The sequence below is a fragment of the Pan troglodytes genome, chromosome 14 (assembly GCF_028858775.2).
Source record: "Pan troglodytes isolate AG18354 chromosome 14, NHGRI_mPanTro3-v2.0_pri, whole genome shotgun sequence".
Lineage (NCBI taxonomy): Eukaryota > Metazoa > Chordata > Mammalia > Primates > Hominidae > Pan > Pan troglodytes.
The window spans coordinates 23,659,211-23,683,177 of NC_072412.2; the positions used below are offsets into that span (position 1 = coordinate 23,659,211).

Below are 23,967 nucleotides of genomic sequence, written 5' to 3' on the forward strand. Positions count from 1 at the left end.
CTCTGGGGCCTACAACAGTGCAAATTATCTTAGCCTCTAGCATGAAATTCGTATTTCATATCTTGTTCTAACTCTCTTTCCCTCTCCTGTATGCACGCGGCATGCACACCAAGCCATACCGGAGCATCCTGACTCATCAGGTAAGCGCCATGGCCCTGGGTCACGGCTTCTCGGTACTCTTGCTGGGCTTCTTCCTTCTCTTTAATCTGGAAAAGATGAGTTTTAAATCATTCCTTACATGAAGAGTGACTTTAGGCTTTAATGAAGAAAACAACATCAATGTTTATTAAAACCCAGGCAAAAACTAAAAACTGAGTGAGTCTAAGATGAATGGAAACTTAAATAAAGTGATCATCGAAATGTACTTATCTGATAAGAACTTGAACCAGAAAAGGCCAACTAAAGAGAAGTCTCTTTCAGTTGGGATCAAAATATTTCAGAATCAATAGTGAAAAAAATTTTTCTGGTTGGGAGTTTATGTGGAACAAAACATAATAATTACTTTAAATTTGGGAAATTGTAGTTTCTAATTGTAACTGTGGACTAATCCTTACAACAAACAAAGAATTAATCAACTGTTCTTTTCTTTTTTTTTTAGAAAGTTACAATAGCTTTCATTTCAGCTCGAACCCCTGACCTCAAGTGATCCACCTGCCTCAGCCTCCCGAAGTGCTGGGATTACAGGCATGAGCCACTGCACCCGGCCCTCTTAAACTTTTCATACTGAAATCACTCTTACGGTGCCAAGGCAAAGAATGTGCAAGACACTGAAGATGAAGACTGGACAGATGGGGGTAGAAACCCTTCATCACGGAGGGATGCTTGAGGGAGGCTCACTGTGCAAGAACTGATTCTTCAAAGAATATTCTCGTTTTATGATAAGGCTGCTACTCAACCTTGTAGCCATGGGAACTCCAAAAACAAAGGTTCTGGGAAATGGAAGCTGACTTTGAAAGCCGAGAGCGGGCACGATGCATCTTCTCGCCTTACCTCTCCAACTATGTGCTTCCCATTGATGAAGGCTTCGAAGCCACACACAGCGGCCTTGTCATCCAAAGGAAAGACATATTTTGCCTCAATGGGCATGTGACTTTTATTTGTGTATGTCTGAAAAACAATGACCTGAAGAAGAAAAAAAATCCATACAATTGATGAGACCACATGGACTACATTTGCAGTAACAAGGACGAACGAAAATGATTTTGCATATTTATTTGAATTTCCTTGAATCTGTAGCACGTCCCTCAAATTCCCAACCCTGGCTTCACTTCTGCAATGGAGAGCCCATGTCATGTGATAAAATGCACCAGTCCCACGGTTAGGTGGTTCATTCATGTCTGACTGGAATAGAAGCCACCTGAAGTCTGTCTTACCAACACTGACTTAGCAGACCCAATATAGCTCTTGTTAAGACAGCTGGAAAATTGCCCCTTTCGTTTTGTGGGCTTTGATGCCTCCTTCGTGCCATGTTGGCTGGAAACGATTCCAGAATAGTCCTTCTATCCTATCAGCTCTCAGGACTTGGCCTTTCCTCCTGGGGACCTCTCTGTGGCTTTCCCCCTCTGTACACAGCCCTCATCTAGCTCCTCATCTCTGTGTGCGTTGGTTCTTCCAGAATCAAGTCTTCTCCACTACTCTCTTTTGTCTCTATTATCTAATTAATCTTTCCAACAGACTGTTTTCATCACTCCCTCACTCAGGAAAAGGTGGGAGGCTTTAAATATTTGAAAATTAAGAAAAAACTCCTCAGACATACAATAAACAGTAAGATTTTAAACATGTGACAATAATAAGGCAAAAATATTTAATGATCTGTAATCAATAATCCAGGGAAGACACCAAAATGAAAAATTAAAAAAAAAAAATCTAACTTATTTGAAAACATTGTCCACACCTGGATTTGCTGCAAGCTTGGCTGCCCCTAGGGTGTGTAGGTGCCAGGCAAAATTTTTCAAGGAGTCCTTGTTAATATGAGCAATTTGAGTCTCCCCAAATCAGCAGGTCAGCACCATCCTGGAGACAGAATCTCTTGCCATCCTACAAATGAACACCTTGCTGGCCAGTGGGTAGGATTCCTGGAATCCCGGTCTGGCCAGCCACCCAAGAGGAGGCAAACGTGCGTCCTGGAGTTTCTCAGCGATCTGGGCTATGCTGCCTGCAATGAATGCTTAGAGTGTGCCTGGCTGGGAGACACCAGGACTGGGGCCCACCTAGCACTGACTGGGAGGACGTCAGACACTGTCCCCTTGACTGTGCATGGAACTCCTTCTCATCCTCTCTTGGATTTCCCCAGTTTTACCAAACCCTCAAAGGCATGTATGCTTGCCCTGAGTTTGATGATCAGGATCACCATCTAATTGTACTTGGTGTAGATTAATGTTTCTTCCTACTCAGTAGCCTTCCTGCCTGCTCTAGTTAGCAGGCCCGCCTTTGCGCAGGAGTCCCCAGACATCAGGCCTGTGGTAGCTGCTCTCTCTTTGTATATCACACTGTGTGGCTGGGCACTCACAAAGGTCAATAATTTTAGACTATAATAAAAGTATTTTTACCAGGCCTTAGAACAGAAACTAATATAATGTAACAAATGTTGACATCTTAATTTTCTTCCATTAGATAAAACCATGATGTAACTAAGCTTAACATCATCAATTTATTCCAAGAAGGGTCAAAATGTATCAGCCATGCACATATAAGAATCTACACCCCAGCCTCTGCTTGGATACTCAAGCTCAGTCTACAGTCTGGCTGTTTCATCATAAAATGAGTGAGAAATTCACTGCTAAATCGAAAGTTATTTTGGGGCAAACTTCCCCAGGGAACACGCCTCTTCGGGTTTGAAATATCAAATGGTACAAGTCATCTAATCCCAAGTAAGGCATGGAGGACACACGCCTCTCCCTGTAACCTCGTCATAATTTGTTTTGCACACAAAAACAATGCCCTAAGTCCTTTATATTTATTAGATTGAATAGCCACTACACTGATGGGCAGATATTATTATTTCCATTTTACACACGAGGAAAATGAGGCAAAAGAGTTAAGTAACTTTCCCAAACTCACAGCACTAGAAAGAATAAACAAGAATTCAAAGCTAAGCCTTACAAACTCCGGATCCTTTGCTTTGTATGATCTACCATGCTGCACTATGGTGTACTGGTTAAGAATCTGGACGCTGGAATCAGAATGATCTGAGTTCAAATTTGGGCTTTATCATATTGTTTGTCTCTGGGCCTCAGCTTCCTCATCCAAACACTGGGCATAATTATAGCACTTGGCTTATGGAGTCTGAGAGAATTAAGTACTGCATGTGGAAAACTCGGCTGAGGGCCTGACTATTAAAAAATGGTAACCATTATGTTTACAGATCCTAAGTGGTGCCAAAGGGATTGGTGGAAATGGAACATGTCCCATGAGCCCACAGCTGGGTCTTTTCCAAGTCTATGATGTTGCTCTGAGCTGCCTTGAGGATGTGTGTATGGGTCAGAGTGGGCCCAGGGGTGGAGGTCAGCTATATCCAAACTGCTCTTCTCACCCAACACCCCGTCTCCCCAGATTAAGGTGATCACTGAAATGGAACTAATTTCCCTCTACAGGGATCAGAACATCATGGCACTGTACTTGAACATTCTTAATCTCCTAAAAGGCCTTTATGGTTGTTCAATGCAATCTTCAGAGTCAGAAGCTGATGATGAGGCCAAATCTTAGCAAACCAATTCAATTTTAGAAAACCGAAAACTTTCCAAGCTCTACCACTGCATCTGGCCACTTGGCACCCCTGAAACGCTGCCTTCCATCCTGTGACTGTGGATGATGAACCTGCTGCGAGCTCCTGGCTGCGGCCCCAGCACCCGCATTAGATAACCCTCCTGTGATGCTTGTCTTTTGCTTTGACCAGTTCTTACTCACTTGGTATTTAATGCTCTTTCTGAGCTTCAGTGCAGATAATTTAATAAGGTGGGGTTTGCTCCTTCTCTTTCAACACCCTGGGTTTTTTTGTTTTTGTTTTTGTTTTGAGACAGGGTCTTGCTCTATCACCCAGGTTGGAGTGCAGTGGTGTGACCTTGGCTCATTGCAACCTCTGCCTCCTCCAACCTGCCCTCCTGTGACTTTGCCCATTCTAGTAATGGCAAGCCATCCTCCCATCTCAACCTCCCAAGTAGATGGGACTACAGGTGTACGCCACTGCGCTCAGCCAATTTTTGTAGAGATGGGGTTTCTCTATGTTCCCCAGGCTGGTCTGGAACTCCTGAGCTGAAGCAATCCTCCTGCCTCGGCCTCCCTCCCAACGTCCTGGGATTACAGGCATGAACCACCGCACCCGGCCACCAGCCTGGTATTTATGATAGCAAAATGTGTATATTTTAGTAGCTAACAAAGGTTTGGGAGAACAGTAGAATTCATCTCTCTCTGGGAAGAAAGTGCTTTGAGCACTGCCTGGCACAACATAAGGGCAATATACATGTTTGTTACAAAGAAATGTTAAATAAATAAGGGCATAATAAAGTTCTAAATTGAGTCTTTGGAGATATTTCGATAAACATAAAATTCAGAACGGTTTACCAGCAAAGTCTTTTCAACAATGTTTCCTATTTATGCAATAAAACATAGAGAAGGGTGTAGAGAAGGAAGTAGCTCCAGCAATTCCCCTCTCCCAGGTCACCAGGTTTCCCTCCTGCACTGACTCCCACACATGCTGTTGTTTCTTGCGTGTTAAAAGGAGAAAGAAAATACTCAACCCCACTTCTCTTCAGCTGCTGTCTCATCTTCTCTCCTCTGTCTCCCAATTCTTCCTCCCATTCCCTCTTGAACTCACTCTGATCAGCCTTTCACCCCCACCACACCATCAAAAGGCAAAGGTCACCAACAATCTCATTGCTAAATCCAATGGTCAGGGCTGGGTTGTTATTCATGAGACTCACCAGCAGCCTTTCCTCCCCTCCCTGTTCAGCTGTCCTCATGTGTCTCCACAGCCACTCCCTCCTGGTCTCCGTGGCTGACTCAGCCTCCTCCCCTACGTCTCCATGTTGGCCTCTGTGCTCTACTGATTCTCTGGGTGTTTAATCTGGGCTCATGACTTAAAACACTATGTGAATGCTGCTGACTCCTCACTTATAAGTCCAGCTTGGGTCTCCTCCCTGGTCCTATGTAGTCACAAGACCTACTTGGCCAAAGATAAACTCCTGATGCCCCCCAATCTGCCCTCCTGTGACTTTGCCCATTCTAGTAAATACAAACATGATCCTTCTAGTTATTCAGGGCAAACATCCCGCTGTCATACTGGGCCACTGTCTTTCTCTCGTGTCCCGTCCCCATCAGCAAATCTGATTGGCTCTGCCCTCAGGCCTTGGCAGACTCCATCACTTCCTACACCCCCACTGCAAACATTCTTCTCCACATCACCAGGTCCCTTAACTGAATTCTGTCAATCGTCTCCTCTATGTGATGTGACGTTGGGCCTGCTGTGTCACCTTCAGTACTGAGACTGCTAGGAGTGTCACCTGTGGGGCGCCTCCCCAGGAACCGTCCTCAGCCAAAGACAAACTGCCTTAGCCAAGGTTCTGACCCCTCCCTGGAGCAGCCCACATCCCAGGACTGGCCCCAGTGGGGCTACAAAGCCCGGCCCCCTTGCCTTGATTCAGACCTTCTCTCAAGGACCACTCTGGCCCAGAGCTTCCCCTAAGATCATCTGAGGACTCTGTTGTCTCCTCGGCCACGTCCTGCCTCCCTCACTCCCTCACAGGTGCGGCTCCCGCAGGCACAGTCCCACAGGCTTCCTGAAAACAAATTCCATCCAGAGTCTGCTTTCCAGGGAACTTGACCTAACATTTCTCCCACTGGGCCTCTTCCTACTGTTCCCAACATGGTGGCCAGAGTGAGCTGGTTAAAACAGGTCTGTTCATGTCATTCCTCTGTCAAACATCTAGAAGCTTCCATTTCACTCAGAGTCAAGGACAGCATGACCTGTGTGCTGATGTGAGAGCCCCTCGCCTCTCTGACTCAGTCTCCATGCACTCTCCCCTTTCCACCCCACTGCAGCCACAGTGCATCTCCTTGGCGCGCCTGGGCCAGATCAGCCTCCTTCCTACCTCTGAGCCTTGGCATGTGGTGATGTTCCCACTGCCTGGAATAAGCATCCTCCGATGTCCACACAGTTTAGCCCCCACTTCCTTCAGGTCTGTATGTAGATGTCACCTTCTCAGGGAGGCCTCCATGGCCATTCTGTTTACAGGTTCAAAGCCCCTGTCTTTCACAGCTCCTATCTGTGAAAGCAGCTCCTCCTGCTTTCCTTTTTCTCTTTAGCACCTGTCACCACCTAACAAGTTATGTGTTTCACTCTTTCATCATGTTTATTGCCTATTCCCCCACACAGTGTGTGCTCCACAAGGGCAGAGCTTTTGTATTGTGCACTGCTGGATGCTCAGAGCCTAGCTAGTCCCTGGCATGGAGTGCTCAGTGAATATCTCTTGAATAAATACATTTTAGAAATCTATCTATTCCCTTCAGTTCATGCAACTGCAATCAAATTCTCATGTATGGTTTGCATCCATGTAGTTTAAGTGTCATAAAGCCACAGACAACATACCTGGGCTACAGTGTCTATGATTCTCCCCTTGATGTGGACATCCTCCAGAGGAACCAAGTTCCCAGAGGCATCCTGGAGGCCGGCCTTGGTGCTGCTGGAAGTTTTGGCATCTGGTAACTGGTAATCTAAACGTTAAAAATGTTACCATTAGCTTTCAAAACCCTCCCTGTCTATTTTTGTTATCTTGATCTTTATTCCTTCTCCAAGCCTTCATGCATTTTATTTTAGGGAAAATGGACAAATAGCATTTTATGATTTTCAATAGCCAATTCTGAAAAGCAAGTGAACCCACATGAGAAAAATGAGAGGTGCCTTCTGCCTTTTTTTTTTTTTTTGAGATAGCATGTCACTCTGTCACCCAAGTGGGAGTGCAGCGGCACAATCTCTGCTCACAGTAGACTCCTCCTCTCTGGCTCAGGTGATCCTCCTGTCTCAGCCTCCCGAGTAGCTGGGACTATAGGCATGCACCACGATGCCCAGCTAATTTTTTGGTATTTTTTGTAGAGATGAGGTTTAGCCATGTTGCCCAGGCTGGTCTTGAACTCCTGGACTCAAGGGATCTACCTGCCTTGACCTCCCAAAGTGCTGGGGCTATGGGCGTGAGACACTACACCTGGCCTGCCTTTTTTTTTTTTGTTTTTTAAAGACCCTTCAGCTTAAATTTTTTTTTCTTCTTTCCTTTTTTTTTTCTTTGGTAGAGATGGGAGTTTCACTATGTTGCCCAGGCTGGTTTTGAACTCCTGTGCTCAAGTAATCCTCCTGCCTTAGCCTCTCGAGTAGCTGCGACTACAGACATGTGCTCTTCTGCCTTTTTAATGTAGAGACTGTGGGGTGTCCTCTTGAAAACACAGCATTACTTGACATACATTTAAACATACACACAAATACACAGAGGTCTTCAGACTGTCTGAAGTGTGGCTGAAGCCTGAATCCAGGTGTCTGCATTCCCTGGCTTATAGTGTGGAAGGGCTCGGTCACTATTATTTATGGTGCCACACAAGCATTTTGGGATGGCATCAAACAACGTAGATTTTCAATCCAAGGAAGACTGAATCAACTCCTATGGCAGCATATTGAAAAATGTACACATCCTATTCTAAGTGGCACAAACATACAGATAAGGTTAGGAAATATAAATACATATTGTCTTGCCAGATATTTCACTTAATGACTCCCAGAGAAAAAACTGGAGTCACCCCTGAACACACATGAACTCATGCGTTTCTGACAAAAAATAATTTGAGCATGGTCAAAAATGTTAATGTGTTCTTACAGTCCTACTAATTAATACTGTAATTGTTTGGCCTCATGATACTCTGAGAAGTGAATATCCTCTTGTATGCTCGCACTACTACGGCTAACACACGCACCACACATGGCAATTTACTCAGTGCCTTCAATTTCCCCTTCAGCCCTTACAGCAATTCTGTCATGCGGGTACTGCTCTCATTCCCATCGGAGAGAAGGTGGAGCGCAAAAGGTCATGCAGTTTCAAGACTGCAAGGTGGCAGGGCGACACTCAAACCCTGGGCCTCCTGACTCTACAGCGGCTCTGCTGTCTGTTCTCCCTACCCCATTACACTTTCTGCACCATGACATCTTAGCAAGGTTCCACAGGTTTTAGCCTTGGCTATTCCTGAAGCGAATAAGCTCAACTTCAGTGTGTTAATGAAGTCACATGGAATTTCTCAATCATCCTAGTTGTTATGTATGCAAGATAAAAAAGGAAATGAGGCTGGCCATGGTGGCTCATATCTGTAATCCCAGCATTTTGGGATACCAAGGCAGGAGGATCGCTTAATGCCAGGAATTTCAGGCCAGCCTAGGCAACATAGTGAGAACTTGTCTCTAAAAAAAAAAGTCACGGATGGTAGTCCTAGCTACTCAGGAGGCTGAGTCAGGAGGATCATTTGAACCCAGGAGTTTGAGGCTGCAGTGCACTTTGATCACACACTGTACTCCAGCCTGGGGGACAGAGTGAGACCCTGTCTCAAAAAAAAAAAAGAAATATATATATTTTAAAATTAAGTGCTCTATTTTGATACTAGGCAGACGGGTTTGACTGATGTTAACACTGAGAGAAATTTGTGGGAAACAATTTTGAGATTGAAAGGAAATGAAATACTTATGGATGAGGTCATAGATATAACAAATGCAAATATACATTCCATTGAAAATATAACATTTGAGGTCTATAAATATAATAACATAAAACAGCATTCAAGAAAATTGTCCTACCTTCAACCTTTGAAAAATTTGAAAACTCAGGTCTGTATTCCTCTAATTCAGTATGATCACTAGGATGAAAGTCCTTTATCTGATCTCCAGGCATGGAAAATTTAACAATATATTTCATTTTAACCTGATTGGTTTTATAGACAACAAATTCATCATCCTAGAGCAAATAGAAATCAGTAGGTGATTAACAACAATAGCAACAAAAAACCTGTATTGGCAGATGTTTTCATAAAAGCATGTTTGCTAATTTAGAAAATGTTGAATTCATGCAGTAAATATATAACAATTATTTAAACTTAAGCATATTTAATGAAAATAGGAGCAAAAAACTAAGGCCTTTCTTTGAGCATTCAAGACCCTCTTTGCTTGTTCCTTGAAATAAAAATACCTCAAAGTCTGTGGTGACAGAGGCTGTTTGTGAAACTCCATGCACACTGTCGTAGCCTGGTGGTGCTTCAGTTAAGGAAAAGTTCTTCTCGTGTAAGTCCATACACTTTCCGAGGGCTACGTCACAAATGAGCAGGAGTCTGGTGCCATCTGTCTCTCCCGGGTGTGAGTACTTGATACTTGTACTACATGCAAAAGGAAATAAACACATATTTATAGCTTAGAGTGACTTGTCAATAACATACTATTGAAAAGACTTTCCTGGTAAACTGTTCTAAATTTTCCTATTATTGAAATATCTCCAAAGACTCAATTTAGAACTTTATTATGCACTTATTTATTTAATATTTCTTCTTTTTTTTTAGACAGAATCTTGCTCTGTTACCCAGGCTGGAGTGCAGTGGCATGATCATAGCTCATTGCAGTCTCAAACTCCTGGGCTTAAGTGATCCTCCTGCCTCAGCCTCCTGAGTAGCTGGGACTACAGGTGTGCACCACACCTAGCTAACTTTTAAAATTTTCTGCAAAGATGGGGTCTCACTATGTTTCCCAGGCTGGTCTCGAACTCCTGGGCTCAAGTGATCCTCCCTCCTCAGCCTCCCAAAGTGCTGGGATTACAGGCATGAGCAACCATGCCTGGCCTATTTCGCATTTCTATGTGACAAATATGTATATTGCCCTTATGTTGTGCTAGGCAGTGCTCAAAGCACTTTGTTTCCAGAGAGAAATGAATTCTACTGTTCTCCTAAATCTTTGTTAGCTACTAAAATATACACATTTTACTATCATAAATACCAGGGTGGTAAAGAGAAGGAAAAATCACCACCTTATTAATTAGGAAAAAGTAGATTTAATTCTCTGCACTAAAGCTCGGAAAGGAATAAGAACCGTGGGTACCAAGTGAGTAAGAACTGGTCAAAGGGAAAGACAAGCTCTCACAAAGCCTCCTGAAAGGAAAAACAAACATTTCAAATTATATCCAAATGAGAAATGTTGTTTTATCTTTCTTTGGGAATCAGCAGCTTTAATAAGGCAACTCTTGCTATTAGGAGCACAGACTAGGACACACCTTTGGACACAACATTTTGGAGACGCATCTCTATTTTTTAAAGATTAAGTTCAAAATGCCGAAGTATGGCCAGACGACCCTTGTTTCACCTACTGAAAAAAAAAAATCAGTTCCCCCATTCCTTCTAAAACCCTCTCCCCTTTGGAGGGCTCTTTTCCTGCAACTTACAAGCATGCTTTCTTCCTTCTCATTAAACCCCACTCTGGACTTCTCCCTGGAGCTCTCTCTATTCCTTCCTATCTCACCACGTTCTGGCAAAGGGGGCCAGTGACCGTCTCTTCTGGCTCATTTACTTCTTAATCCACTGCTATTTGGCTCAATTCACATCTAAAAATTTTTACTTTGATACAGTGTGCATAGGAAAAAACATTTATGATATACATATTTAAAGAATAAGAAGATAAATATCCATATAGCTACCACTTAGGTTAAGAACTAGAACATCCCTAAAACTTCTATGCTGCCCCACAGCTCACCTTCTCTCCCACCCAGAGGTAATTTGATCATTGTCTTGATTTTTGTGTGTATTATTTTCTCTTTTTTTCCCATGTGGAATTTATTCCATAAGGAGCCACAGAGGGGACCCTGGGTAGGTTGGGAGAGGTTTTACTGTGTCCCCTTTTTTATAAGTTTTCTCTTTTGTGTTTTTTTTTTGTTTTTTTTTTTGAGACAGAGTCTCGCACTCTTTCATCCAAGCTGGAGTGCAGTGGTGCAATCATAGCTCTCTGCAGCCTCAACCTCCTGGCCTCAAGCAATCCGCCCACCTCAGTCTCCTGAGGCTGGGACTACAGGTGTGCACCACCGCGCCTGGCTAATTTTTAAAAACATTTTGTAGCTATGGGGTCTCACTATGTTGCCCAGACTGGTCTTGAACTCTTGGCCTCAAACAATTCTTCCACCTTGGCCTCCCAAAGGGTTAGAATTACTGGCTTGAGCCCTCAACAATGTAATGTATACTTTTGCTTGTTTTTGAACCTTGCACATACAGGCATACGTCATTTTAGTACACTGTAGAGATACCCTTTTTTTTTTTTTTTTTTTTTTTTTTTTTAACAAATTGAAGGTTTGCGGCAACTCCGTGTTGAGCAGGTCCAGGTCTACTGGTGCCATTTTTTTTTAACAGCATGTGCTTCCTTTGTGTCTCTGTGTCTCATTTTGGTAATTCTCACAATGTTTCAAACTTTTTCATTTTTATTATAGCTGTGATGGCGATGTGTGATCAATGATCTGTGATGTTACCGAGAGGTGACAGCGTGCTGGCAGTCCTCACAGCCCTCGCTCGCTCTCGGCGCCTCCTCTGCCTGGGCTCTCACTTTGGCGGCACTTGAGGAGCCCTTCAGCCCACCGCTGCACTGTGGGAGTCCCTTTCTGGGCTGGCCAAGGCCGGAGCCGGCTCCCTCAGCTTGCAGGGAGGTGTGGAGGGAGAGGTGCAAGCGGGAACCCGGGCAAGCGGGAACTTGCAGGCCAGCTGGAGTTCTGGGTGGGTGTGGGCTTGGTGGGCCCTGCACTCGGAGCGGCGGGCGGGCCCTGCTGGCCCCAGGCAATGAGGGGCTTAGCACCTGGGCCAGCGGCTGCGGAGGGTGTACTGGGTCCCCCAGCAGTGCCAGCCCACTGGCGCTGCACTCAATTTCTCTCTTGTGCTTAGCTGCCTTCCTGCGGGGTAGGGCTCAGGACCTGCAGCCCACCATGCCTGAGCTCCCACCCCATCCGTGGGCTCCTGTGTGGCCAGAGCCTCCCGATAAGCACCGCTCCCTGCTCCACGGCGCCCAGTCCCATCGACCACCCAAGGGCTGAGGAGTGCTGGCACACGGCGCGAGACTAGCAGGCAGCTCCACCTGCAGCCCCAGTGCGGGATCCACTGGGTGAAGCCAGCTGGGCTCCTGAGTCTGGTGGGGACGTGGAGAATCTTTATGTCTAGCTCAGGGATTGTAAATACACCAGTCGGCACTCTGTATCTAGCTCAAGGTTTGTAAACACACCAATCAGCATCCTGTGTCTAGCTCAGGGTTTGTGAGTGCACCAATCAACACTCTGTATCTAGCTACTCTGGTGGGGCCTTGGAGAACCTTTGTGTGGACACTCTGTGTCTAGCTAATCTGGTGGGGAGGTGGAGAACCTTTGTGTCTAGCTCACGGATTGTAAATGCACCAGTCAGCGCCCTGTCAAAACAGACCACCTGACTCTACCAATCAGCAGGATGTGGGTGGGGCCAGATAAGAGAATAAAAGCAGGCTGCCCCAGCCAGCAGTGGCAACCAGCTCTGGTCCCCTTCCGCACTGTGGAAGCTTTGTTCTTTCGCTCTTTGCAATAAATCTTGCTACTGCTCACTCTTTGGGTCCACACTGCCTTTATGAGCTGTAACACTCACCACGAAGGTCTGCAGCTTCACTCCTGAAGCCAGAGAGACCACGAACCCACCGGGAGGAATGAACAACTCCAGATGCACCGCCTAAAGAGCTGTAACACTCACCGCGAAGGTCTGCAGCTTCACTCCTGAGCCAGCGAGACCACGAACCCACCAGAAGGAAGAAACTCCGAACACATCTGAACATCAGAAGGAACAAACTCTGGACACGCCGCCTTTAGGAACTGTAACACTCACCGCGAGCGTCCGCGGCTTCATTCTTGAAGTCAGTGAGACCAAGAACCCACCAATTCTGGATGCATTACTATTGCAATTGTTTTGGGCTGCAACAATCTGTGCCCATACAAGGTGGTGAGCTTGGCAAATGTTTTATGTGTTCTGACTGCTCCACTGACCAGTGGTTCCCTCATCTCTCTCCTTCTTCTCTGGCCTCCCTATTCCCTGAGATACAACAATATTGAAATTAGGCCAATTAATAATAACCCTACAGTGGCCTCTAAGTGTTCAAGTGAAAGAAAGGGTTGTACATCTTTCACTTTAAATTAAAAGCTAGAAATGATTAGGCTTGGTGAGGAAGGCATGTTGAAAACCAAGACAGGCTGAAAGCTAGGCCTTTTGTGGCAGTTACCCAAGTGGTGAATGTAAATAAACAATTTTTGAAGGAAATTAAAAGTGCTGCTCCAGTGAACATAGGAATGATAACAAAGCAAAACAGCCTTATTGCTGATATGAAGAAAATGTTAATGGTCTGGATAGAAGATCAAACCAGCCACAGCATTCTCTTAAGCCAAAGCCTAATCCAGAGCAAGGCCCCAACTCTGTTCAATTCTATGAAGGCTCAGAGAGGTGAGGAAACTGCAGAAAGAAGGCTTGAAGCTAGCAGAGGTTGGCTGAGGTTTAAGGAAAGAAGCCATCTCTATAACATAACAATGGAAGATGAACCAGCCAGTGCTGATGTAGAAGCTGCAGCAAGTTCTCCAGAAGATCTAGCCAAGATCATTGATGCAGGTGGCTTCACTACACAACAGATTTTCCATGTAGACAAAACAGCCTTCTATTGGAAGAAAATGCCATCTAGGACTTCCACAGCTGGAGAGGAGTCAATGGCTGGCTTCAAAGCTTCAGATGACAGGCTGACTCTTGTTAGGGGTTAATGCAGCTGGTGACTATAAGCTGAAGCCAGTGCTCACTTACCATTCCAAAAATCCTAGGGCCCTTAAGAATTGTGCTAAATCTACTCTTTCTGTGCTCTACAAATGGAACGACAAAACCTGGATGACAGCACATCTGTTTACAGAATGGTTTACTGAATTTTAAGCCCAAGGTATAGATCTACTGCTCAACAAAAAAGGTTCTTTTCAAAATATGACTGCTCACTGGCAAAGTGCCTAGCCATCCAGGAGCTCTGATGGAGAGGTACAAGGAATTTGTTGTTTTCATGCCTGCTAACACAACTTACATTCTGCAGCCATGGATCAAGGAGTAATTTCAGCTTTCAAGTCTTATTATTTAAGAAATACATTTTGGGCTGGGCGTGGTGGCTCACGCCTATAATCCCAGCACTTTGGGAGGCCAAGACAGGCAGATCACCTGAGGTCAGGAGTTCGAGACCAGCCTGCCCAATATGATGAAACCCCATCTCTACTAAAAATACAAAAATTAGCCAGGCATGGTGGCATGCACCTGTAATCCCAGCTACTCAGGAGGCTGAGACAGAAGAATCGCTTGAACCCAGGAGGCGGAGGTTGCAGTGAGCCAAGATCACACCATTGCACTCCAGCCTGGGCAACAAGAGCAAACCCCATCTCAAAAAAGAAAAAAAGAAAGAAAGAAATACATTTTGGCCAGGTATGCCTGTAATCCCAGGAGTCTGAGGTGGGATGATCACTTGAGTTTAGCAGTTTGAGGTTCCAGGGAGCTATGGCTATGGTTGCATCTTACTGTACTCTCACCTGAGCAATAATGGAGCAAGACCCCAACTCTAAAATGAAAAAAATACATTTTGTAAGGCTATAGCTGCCATAGACAGTGATTCCTCTGATGGATCTTGACGAAGTAAATTGAAAACCTTCTGGAAAGGATTTGCTATTCTCCTTGCCCTTAAGAGCATTTGATGAATTATGGGAGGAGGTCAGCATATCAGTATTAACAGGGGTTTGGAAGAAGTTCACTCTAACTATCTTGGGTGACTTTGAGGGGTTCAAACTTCAGTGAAGAAAGTCACTGTAGATGTGGCAGAAGCAGCAGGAGAACTAGAATTAGAATTGGAGCCTGAAGATGGGACTGAATTGCTGCAATCTCATGATCAAACTTGAAAGAATGAGGCGTTGCTTCTTAGAGTGAAGAAAGTGGTTTCTTGAGATGGAATCCATTCCTGGTGAAGATGTGAACACTGTTGAACTGACAACAAAGGATTCTGAATATCACATAAACTTAGTGGACAAAGCGGCAGCAGTGTTTGAGATAATTGACTCCAATTTTCAAGGAAGTTCTACTGTAGGTAAATGCTATCAAATAGCATCTCATACTACAGATAACTCTTTCATGAAAGGAAGAGTCAATTGCTGAGGCAAACTTCATTGTTGTCTTATTTTAAGAAATTGCCACAGCCACCTCAACTTTCAGCAACCACCACCCTAATCAGTCAGCAGCCATAGACATTGACACGAGACCTTCCACCGGCAAAAAGACAATGGCTCACTGAAGGCTTAGATGATCGTTAGGATTTTTAGCAATAAAGTAAGTTAAAATTAAGGTTTTGTACTTTGTTTTTTTTTTAAACACAATGCTATTGCACACTTTAATAGACTAGAGTGTAAACCTCTTATACTCATTGGGAAACCAAAAATGTGTGTGACTCACTTTATTGCAGTATTTGCTATATTGCAGTAGTGTGGAACCAAACCCTCAATATCTCCAAGGTATGCCTGTATAAGGAATCATCTAATAACTTTTCATCCACTAAGGTCTTAAGGCTCATCCATTTGACATGTGTAGCCACAGTCCACTTGTTTAAACTGAAGGATAGGACTTCATGTAGGACTCCACCAAAATGTACGGATCCATTCCACTGTCGATGGACATCTGCATGATTTCCAGTGTTCTGTTACTACAGTGCTCTTTTTTTCTTCTTTTCTTTTTTTTTTTTTAAGAGATTGGGTCTCGCTTTGTCTCCCAAGCTGGATGTAGTGGTTCAGTCATACCTCACTGTGGCCTTGGACTGCTGGGCTCAAGCAATCCTCCTGCCTCAGCCTCCTGAGTAGCTTGGATTACAGGTGTGTGACACAATGCCTGGCTAATTTTAAAAAGTTTTTTTTAGAGATGGGGTCTTGTTGTGTTGCCTAGGCTAATCTCAACCTCCTGGACTCAAGCAATCTTTCTGCCTCAAACTCCTGAGTAGCTGGGACTACAGGTTTGCCACTGCACTCAGCTCATTCTTTGAGACAGAATCTTGCTCTTGTCACCCAGGCTGGAGTGCAGTGGCACCATCTCAGCTCACTGCAATCTCTGCCTCTTAGGTTCAAGCCAGTCTCCTGCCTCACCCTCTTGAGTAGCTGGGACTACAGGTGCACACCACCATGCCCAGCTAATTTTTGTATTTTTATTAGAGATGGGGTTTTGCCACATTGGCCAGGCTGGTCTCGAACTCCTGGCCTCAAGTGATCTACCTGCCTTGGCCTCCCAAAGTGCTGGGATTACAGGCATGAGCTACTGCGCCTGGCCCCAGCTCGTTTTCTTTGCTATTAGGTTTCTATTTAAGTCTTTTGCACATCTGCTTGTAGGGTTGTTTATCTTTTCCTTATTGATTTGTAGGAATTCTTTAAATATCTTGGATCATTATCCTTTGTCCTGGGCCTGAACTCAGTCTCCATCCTTTAATTAGCTCTGCAACCTTAGGCAAGTTCCCTGACCTCCCTGAGTCTGTTTCCTTGCATTAAATGATGTCACAATACCAATTATGAGGTTGGCAGATGATGTACATGGGGTTCTTCTCACTGTGTTGCCCACGCTGGACTGCAGTGACATAATCATAGCTCACTCCAGCCTTGAATTCCTGGACTCAAGTGATCCTCCTGCCTCAGCCTCCCCAGTAGCTAGAACTATAGGTTCTATTAGCGCCACCATGCACGGCTAATTTTTTAAATTTTTTTGTAGAGATAGGGTCTTGCTATGTTGCATAGGCTGGTCTTAAACTCCTGGGCTCAAGTGATCCTCCCACCCTGGCCTCCCAAAGAGCTGGGAGTACAGGCACGAGCCACCACGTCTGGCATAAGGGCAGATTTAAACATTATCAAGGATGCTGAAGATGAAATAGTATTCCAGCCACATTGAGGTCATATATAATAGATAAATCTGTGTTTTGGTTGAGAAACTCCCTCACCAAGGAAAGACAGAAGAAAACACATAGCAAGTATTCAGTAACGATTCTGTGATTAAGGATCGAACATACCTGAGTGAATCACTGAAATAAATCCCACTTCCAAGGTTTCCGACGTCTGTTCTTTGCACACCACGATCTTCCACTACTTTGGGTAAAAGCAACCCTCTGAAAAGAGAAGGGCAGGATAAGGTGTAAGCCCAACACTGACTGCATCTCTCCCTCGCTCAGAATTTTGGCAGGTTCCTACTGAACTTCTGGCATTCAGAGAACTCTGCAATCAGGGTGAAGCCATGGTTGTTTCTGGAAACACAAGGGAAATTTCTGCCTTTTATTATATAAACATCTATTGTTTGAATTTCACATTAGGAGATTGAATGAATTTTGTAAAATAGCTTTTGGGTTTTGGTCCTACTTAGAAAGCTCATCCCTACTTAAAGATTATTTTAAGAAGATTCTCCCATTTTTCATTTAGTATACTTTTATGGTTTGATTTTAAATATTTAAATATTTGCTCTGTCTGGAGTTAAAGTATGAGAAACGAGGTAAAGGTCCAACTTTATATTTTTTCCTTGTGGTTACCCATTTATCTCTATAAATAGTATCGAAGAACTTGTCTTTCTTCCACAGAGATAAGATCTACTTGTATCATATCCTAAATCTTCTGTGTTTTTGAGTTCATTTGTGTTTAATATTAATGTCACCCTCATTATGCTTCTTTTCCAGAATTATTCTGGTAATTTCAAAATATAAAAAAAAAATGTTGTAGAATCAGCTTTTCACTTCTTTAAAAAAATCTTATGGGTAATTTTATCATGATTGCACTAAATCTATAGACTAATCCAAGAAAAACTGGCATTCTTCTGATTCATGCAAGTTGTCTTTTGGGTCCCTCAGTAGCAGTTTAATGGTTTTTTTGTTTTTTCTTTCTTTTCCCCAGGTGGATCTTGTATGTTTCTTTTTAAGTTTCTTCTGAGTAATTAATGGATCTACATTTAACAATATTTTCTCCTGCTCCTGTGACTTCAGTTTCAGCCCTAATATTAAGTAGTAATTCAAAGCAAACAGAATCTTAGAGTTATGTTTCAAATAAACAACTCATGTTGTCTGGTGCACACTCTTAATTTCTGGACTCTTCGCCTTAAATATTGGGCTATCCCTAGATTAGATACACATGGAAGACTCATGAATATAGAATCACTTTTCTTCATACGATACAGTCTTCAAGAAGCAATTCATACCTATATACTACACTTTAAAAATAATAAATACATAATTTTTCAAAATAGAGATGAGGTCTTGCTAGGTTTTCCAGGCTGGTCTTGAACCCCTGGCCTCAAGTGATCCTTCTGCCTCAGCCTCCCAAAGTGCTAGGATTACAGGTGTGACCCACCATGCCTGGCCATAAATATGTAATTTAAATTACACACTTAATTATAAAGTGTGTAATTTTCTCCAGAATGCAGTAAGCTAGCTGATTTTAACTGAAAAGACTCATGTAATATAGAAAAAAGTAGGAAAAAAAGAAGTAAAACACTTCACATTTGTGAGCCTGAAATTTTTGAAAAATAAAGATGGCTACTCTTACCGACACAAGATTCCCACGATGTTTCGTACAGGAGAACCATGCAACAAGGGCCTCACATTACCAAGTTTGCTCAAAAACTCTGTGGTTTCATTCACTCTGCCAACTCTAAATATCTGCAAGACATCCACTGGGCTCTTACTGTAAGAATTAGAAGAAAAGCCTTTAGATTACATAATGGGAAACAAAACAAAAAGTCATTATAGCAGAAGAAATCCCAAAAGAGTCCAAATGTCCATTATCAGGAAACTGATTCAATGAGTCACAGCACAGCATATCTTGGAAGTATTATGTAGGTATTAAAATAACCATATTATTTAACAAAAATAAGGATATGTAGTAAAGTATACAGTAAAATATAAAATTTAAAAGATTACAAAACTTTATACATAGTATTATCCCAATTTTGTCAAATAAACAATAGTATATGGAATATATAATTCTTGCTCTGGGCAACAGAGCAAGACCATGTCTTTCAACAACAATAAAGAAGAATGCAACTTCTGGCTGGGCGCAATGGCTCAGGCCTGTAATCCCAGCACTTTGGGAGGCCAAGGCGGTTAGATCACTGGAGCCCAGAAGTTTGAGACCAGACTGGGCAACGTGGTGAAACCCCGTCTCTACTAAAAATACAAAAATTAGCAGGGCATGGTGGTGCACACCTGTAGTCTCAGCTACTCAGGAGGCTGAGGCAGGAGAATCACTTGAACCCGGGGCAGGGGGGTGGTGTAGAGGTTGCAATGAGCCGAGATCGCGCCACTGCACTCCAGCCTGGGCGACAGAACGAGACTCTGTCTCAAAGAAAAGAAAGTTATCGGCCGGGCATGGTGGCTCACCCCTGTAACCCCAGCACTTTGGGAGGCTGTGGTGGGCGGATCATGAGGTCAGGAGATCAAGACCATCCTAGCCAACATGGTGAAACCTCGTCCCTACTAAAAATACAAAAACTAGCAGGGCATGGTGGTGCACACCTGTAGTCCCAGCTACTCGGGAGGCTGAGGCAGGAGAATCGCTTGACGCCGGGAGGCAGAGGTTGCAGTGAGCCAAGATCACGCCATTGCACTCCAGCCTGGCGACAGAGCAAGACTCCATCAAAAAAAAAAAAAAAAAGTTATCAAATACCTTATTTTTAAGTGCTGTTTAGGAAACCAAGCAGGTTTGGAGAGAGGGTTGTCAAGAAAGTACTCTCTTGGGAGGTGACATTTATTGGAATGTGGCACCATAAAATGTGTATTTTAAGACCTCACTGGTTGTGATGGGTTGGATGGGGCAGGAGTAGAGGAGAGCATCTGGAAGGACACTGTAGACGGGATAACAGGATCTGGATTAAAGATGGCAGCAGAGTGAATGGAAGTAGCCAACAGATGAAGGACACTTTGAAGGCAGAATTGACAGAGAGAACATGGTTATGTGGGGATGAGGGACAGAGAGACCCCACACTGGCTCTGAGTGGGTAGCTAAGATGGGGCAGTTGTTGGGGGAGACAAGAGTATGGCTGAGGGCAGCTGTGGTGGGAGGAAGGGCACATCTTCCCAACCCCATGTCCAGTGGCCTCAGGTCAGTACCTTGACATTAGCTATGGTGGGAGTATTTGCTTCCCAGAACTCAGCAAATATTCCAGACCAGGACTTTTCCTTCACAGAGCTGGCTTACCAGCATACCCCCGGGGTGAACAGCATCGGGGTGATTCAGGCTGGATTATGTTCTATACCCAAATGTCAACAGTGGTTATATTATATCTGGGTTGTCTCTGGGTGGTGATATTTTGAGTGATTTTTAATTTTCTTCATATTTTTAGATATTTTCTAAGCTTTTAGCAAAGAACACCAGTTTTATAACTAGAAAAAAGTAATATAAAGAAATCATGATTAGTGAAATGAAGAAAATCTAACTTTTCACAGCAGCAGGATCTTTCCCTAGAAAGAAGCCCACTTTAGCTGTGTGACTGCTTTTGTACGCAGGAGGTGGGGTGGCTCGCCAAGGGCTTGCTCAGGTAGCCCTGGAGGGCTGAACTGCAGCTGCCACTCCCGGGGCTTGACGTGGCTCTTCCTGTCTTCCTGGAGAAAGCTTATTGCCCTCCCGATTCTACCTTCCATGTCACTGGACTCTTACTTAGTACAGATCTCAGCAGACACCTAGGGGAGGGTCAAAAGTCAAACCAAAAGAATTTGATTACATATAAAAACAAAATCTGGAGAAGGCCTGTGGGAATGAATGTTTTTGAGACAGAGTCCTGTTCTGTCTCCCAGGCTGGAGTGCAGTGGTGCAATCCTGGCTCACTGCAACCTCCACCTCCCGGGTTCAAGCGATTCTTGTGCCTCAGCCCCTGGAGTAACTGGGACCACAAATGTGTGCCACCATGCCCGGCTAATTTTTGTATTTTTTAGTCGAGACAGGGTTTCACCATGTTGCCCAGGCTGGTCTCAAACTCCTGACCTCAAGTGATCTGCCCACCTCGGCCTCCCAAAGTGCTGGAATTACAGGCATGAGCCACCATGCCCGGCCCGGACTTTTTAAAAATTAAAGTGAAATTCCAAAAAGATAAAATTAACCATTAAGTGTACAATTTGGTAGTATTTAGTACAGAACATTCAAAATGTCATGTAATCACCACCTCTAGTTCCAAAATTTTTATTTGCCCAAAAGAAAACCCCATACCTTTTGGCTGTCAGTCCCCAACCCTCCCTCTAATGGCACCACACAATTTGCTGTCTCCGTGGATTTATCTATTCTAGATATTTCATATAAACAGAATCGTACAATATGTGGCTTCTTTCACTCAGCATAATATTTTTGAGGTTCACCCATTTGTAGTATGTGTCAGTGCTTCATTACTTTTTCATGGCCGAATAATATTCTATTACATATATTTATCACGTTTTGTTTATCCACTTCCCTGTTGATGAACATTTGGGTTATTTAACCACCTTTTGGCTGTTGTGAATAGTGTTGCTATGAATATTCATGTACAAGTACCTATTTGAGTACTTGCTTTCAAGTCCTTTGAGTATAGAACTAGGAGTGGAATTGCTGGGTCTTATCGTAATCAAGTGGAATTTGTTGAGGAATCATCTAACGGAGGCTGCATCATTTTTCCCTCCCATCAGCAATGTGTGACGCTTTCAGTCTCTCTATATCCTCACCAACACTTATAATTTTCCATTAAAAAGAAATCATATGGCTGGGCGTGGTGGCTCATGCCTGTAATCCCAGCACTTTGGGAGGCCGAGGCTGGCAGATCACAAGGTCAGGAGATCAAGACCATACTGGCTAAAGCAGTGAAACCCCGTCTCTACTAAAAATACAAAAATTAGCCAGGCGTGGTGGCGTGCGTCTATAGTCCCAGCTGCGGGGGAGGCTGAGGCAGGAGAATGGCGTGAACCCGGGAGGCGGAGCTTGCAGTGAGCCGAAATTGCGTCACTGCACTCCAGCCTGGGTGACAGAGCGAGACTCCGTCTCAAAAAAATAAAAAATAAAATAAAAAAACAAAAGAAATCATAGCCATCTTAGTAGATGTGAAGTGGTTTTGGGAATGGATTTTGAGAATGATCAAGGAAAGTAGAACATAATTTTAGATGGGTCTGAGTCAGGCCATAAGGTAAGAGTGGCTGGGTGTGGTTTTAGTGGGGCTCTGGAAAACCAGCTGTCTAAACAACAGCAGCAACGCCCCCGCACAGCCCTGATTTGCAGCATTTGCTGATTTCCATGGTGCAAATCCTCCCCGTGTCCAATTTCAAGCTACCCATGGTTTAACAACCAGCTCACCAAATCTCTTAAATGTTGACAACTGGCTCTCATAAGCTGGTATGTACGGCTACAACTCACCACCATTCGTTCTAAGGGCTGTGCCAAGCTGATGAAGAGGAACTGCTGCAACGGAATGAACCACCAGGTCAAAAGAGTCAGTCCCATGCTCGAGAACAAGCATGCAATGGGGTTTCCAAACTGAGAAGCTGGGCACAGACTCAGCCACGGTGACCCTCAGGGGTGCTGACACCCAGCAAGGGCTCATCTGAGCAGGTGGTCCATCATGTTTGTTGTTACTGGAGAATGCCCCTCAGCGCAGGACCCTGGGTATGCACAGTGAATGAGGGCCCAAGTGTAACTGGTATTTAGGAACGTGTTTTCCAGGTTTTCAGGGGCAGTTTTTCATGCCACAGAGAGGCCACGTTAGAGACGCCATACCCATATTCCTGCACATTTAAATCAGTTTAAGTGGCTTTTTCTCTGTAATAACCTACAAAATACAAACTCAAACACGTTTTAAAATTTTTAAATTTAACCCTCAACAAGATTAGGTAACCTTGAAATCGGAGTGTAATATAGAGGGTGTTTTCAAGCACAGAATACTGCCCCAGGCACCGTTATGAACAGAGAAGAAAGTAATTTGTCATCACACCACCGCTACTGTGGCTTGTTGCTGAAGATTATCTAGGTAATTACTGTAATTAGCTCTTTAACGGAGTCTCAAAGAGCATTATATTATAACAGATCCTGAGATATTTCCTTTATGCTTACCTGTGATGATTCTGCAAAACCTCTTTTCTAACCCTGAGAAATTCTTCAGTATTCTGTTCAACATGCTCAATTTTGCATCTCAAAGCTCGGTATTTGGCCAGGGATGGTGGGTTGGGTTTGGACAAATTAGTTTCACAGACATTAACCATGTCTCTTATTAGCTGTAGGTGGAAATAATACAGAGATGTCAGAATCACCACATATCAAAATTAATATTTATATCACATTAACACTTTCTCAAAAAGATAGGAAAAGTCCATTTTCCCCCAAAGCTTGTTTTACTTTATTTATTTTTGAGATGGGTCTTGCTCTCACCCACGCTGGAGTGTAGTGGCATGACCATAGCTCATTGCAGCCTCAACCTCCTGAGTTCAAGAGATCCTCCTACCTTAGCCTCCAGAATTGTATTTGAATAGGCACTATACGTTCCCTCTTAGCAACACTGATGATTGACATTTTTTTTTTTTTTAGATGGAGTTTTGCTCTTGTTGACCAGGCTGGAGTGCAGTGGCGTGATCTTGACTCACTGCACTCTCTGCCTCCTGGGTTCAAGCGATTCTCCTGCCTCAGCCTCCTGAGTAACTGGGATTACAGGTGCATGCCACCATGCCCAGCTAATTTTTTGTATTTTTAATAGAGATGGGGTTTCACCATGTTAGCCAGGCTGGTCTCGAACTCCTGACTGGTGATCCATCTGCCTTGGCCTCCCAAAGTGCTGGGCTTACAGGCGTGAGCCACCACACCCGACTGACAGACTCTTTATGTTTGATGTTAGGTAAATCATAGAATTTTAAATTTGGAAGGGTCTTATATTTTCTCATTGACCAGTTCTTTCCTTATTTTG

General features: G+C 43.9%; 1 protein-coding gene across 10 annotated transcripts in view; it reads right to left on the reverse strand.

The window, feature by feature from the left end:
* The window catches only part of PARP4 (poly(ADP-ribose) polymerase family member 4), a 93,013-nt gene that overhangs the window by 47,952 nt on the left and 21,094 nt on the right, over nucleotides 1-23,967 (reverse strand). For all 10 annotated transcript variants that reach the window (XR_010150383.1, XR_010150384.1, XR_010150385.1 and 7 more), the window contains 8 exons: nucleotides 23,124-23,284; nucleotides 18,609-18,746; nucleotides 17,093-17,188; nucleotides 9,210-9,393; nucleotides 8,822-8,978; nucleotides 6,584-6,708; nucleotides 991-1,122; nucleotides 120-206 (listed from right to left, as the gene is read on the reverse strand). Coding sequence is in view for 7 of the 10 variants with exons in the window: in XM_001153521.7 (XP_001153521.6) it covers nucleotides 120-206; nucleotides 991-1,122; nucleotides 6,584-6,708; nucleotides 8,822-8,978; nucleotides 9,210-9,393; nucleotides 17,093-17,188; nucleotides 18,609-18,746; nucleotides 23,124-23,284 (1,080 nt within the window). In the remaining 3 variants the exon portion in view is untranslated. The remainder of the gene's footprint in view (nucleotides 1-119; nucleotides 207-990; nucleotides 1,123-6,583; nucleotides 6,709-8,821; nucleotides 8,979-9,209; nucleotides 9,394-17,092; nucleotides 17,189-18,608; nucleotides 18,747-23,123; nucleotides 23,285-23,967) is intronic.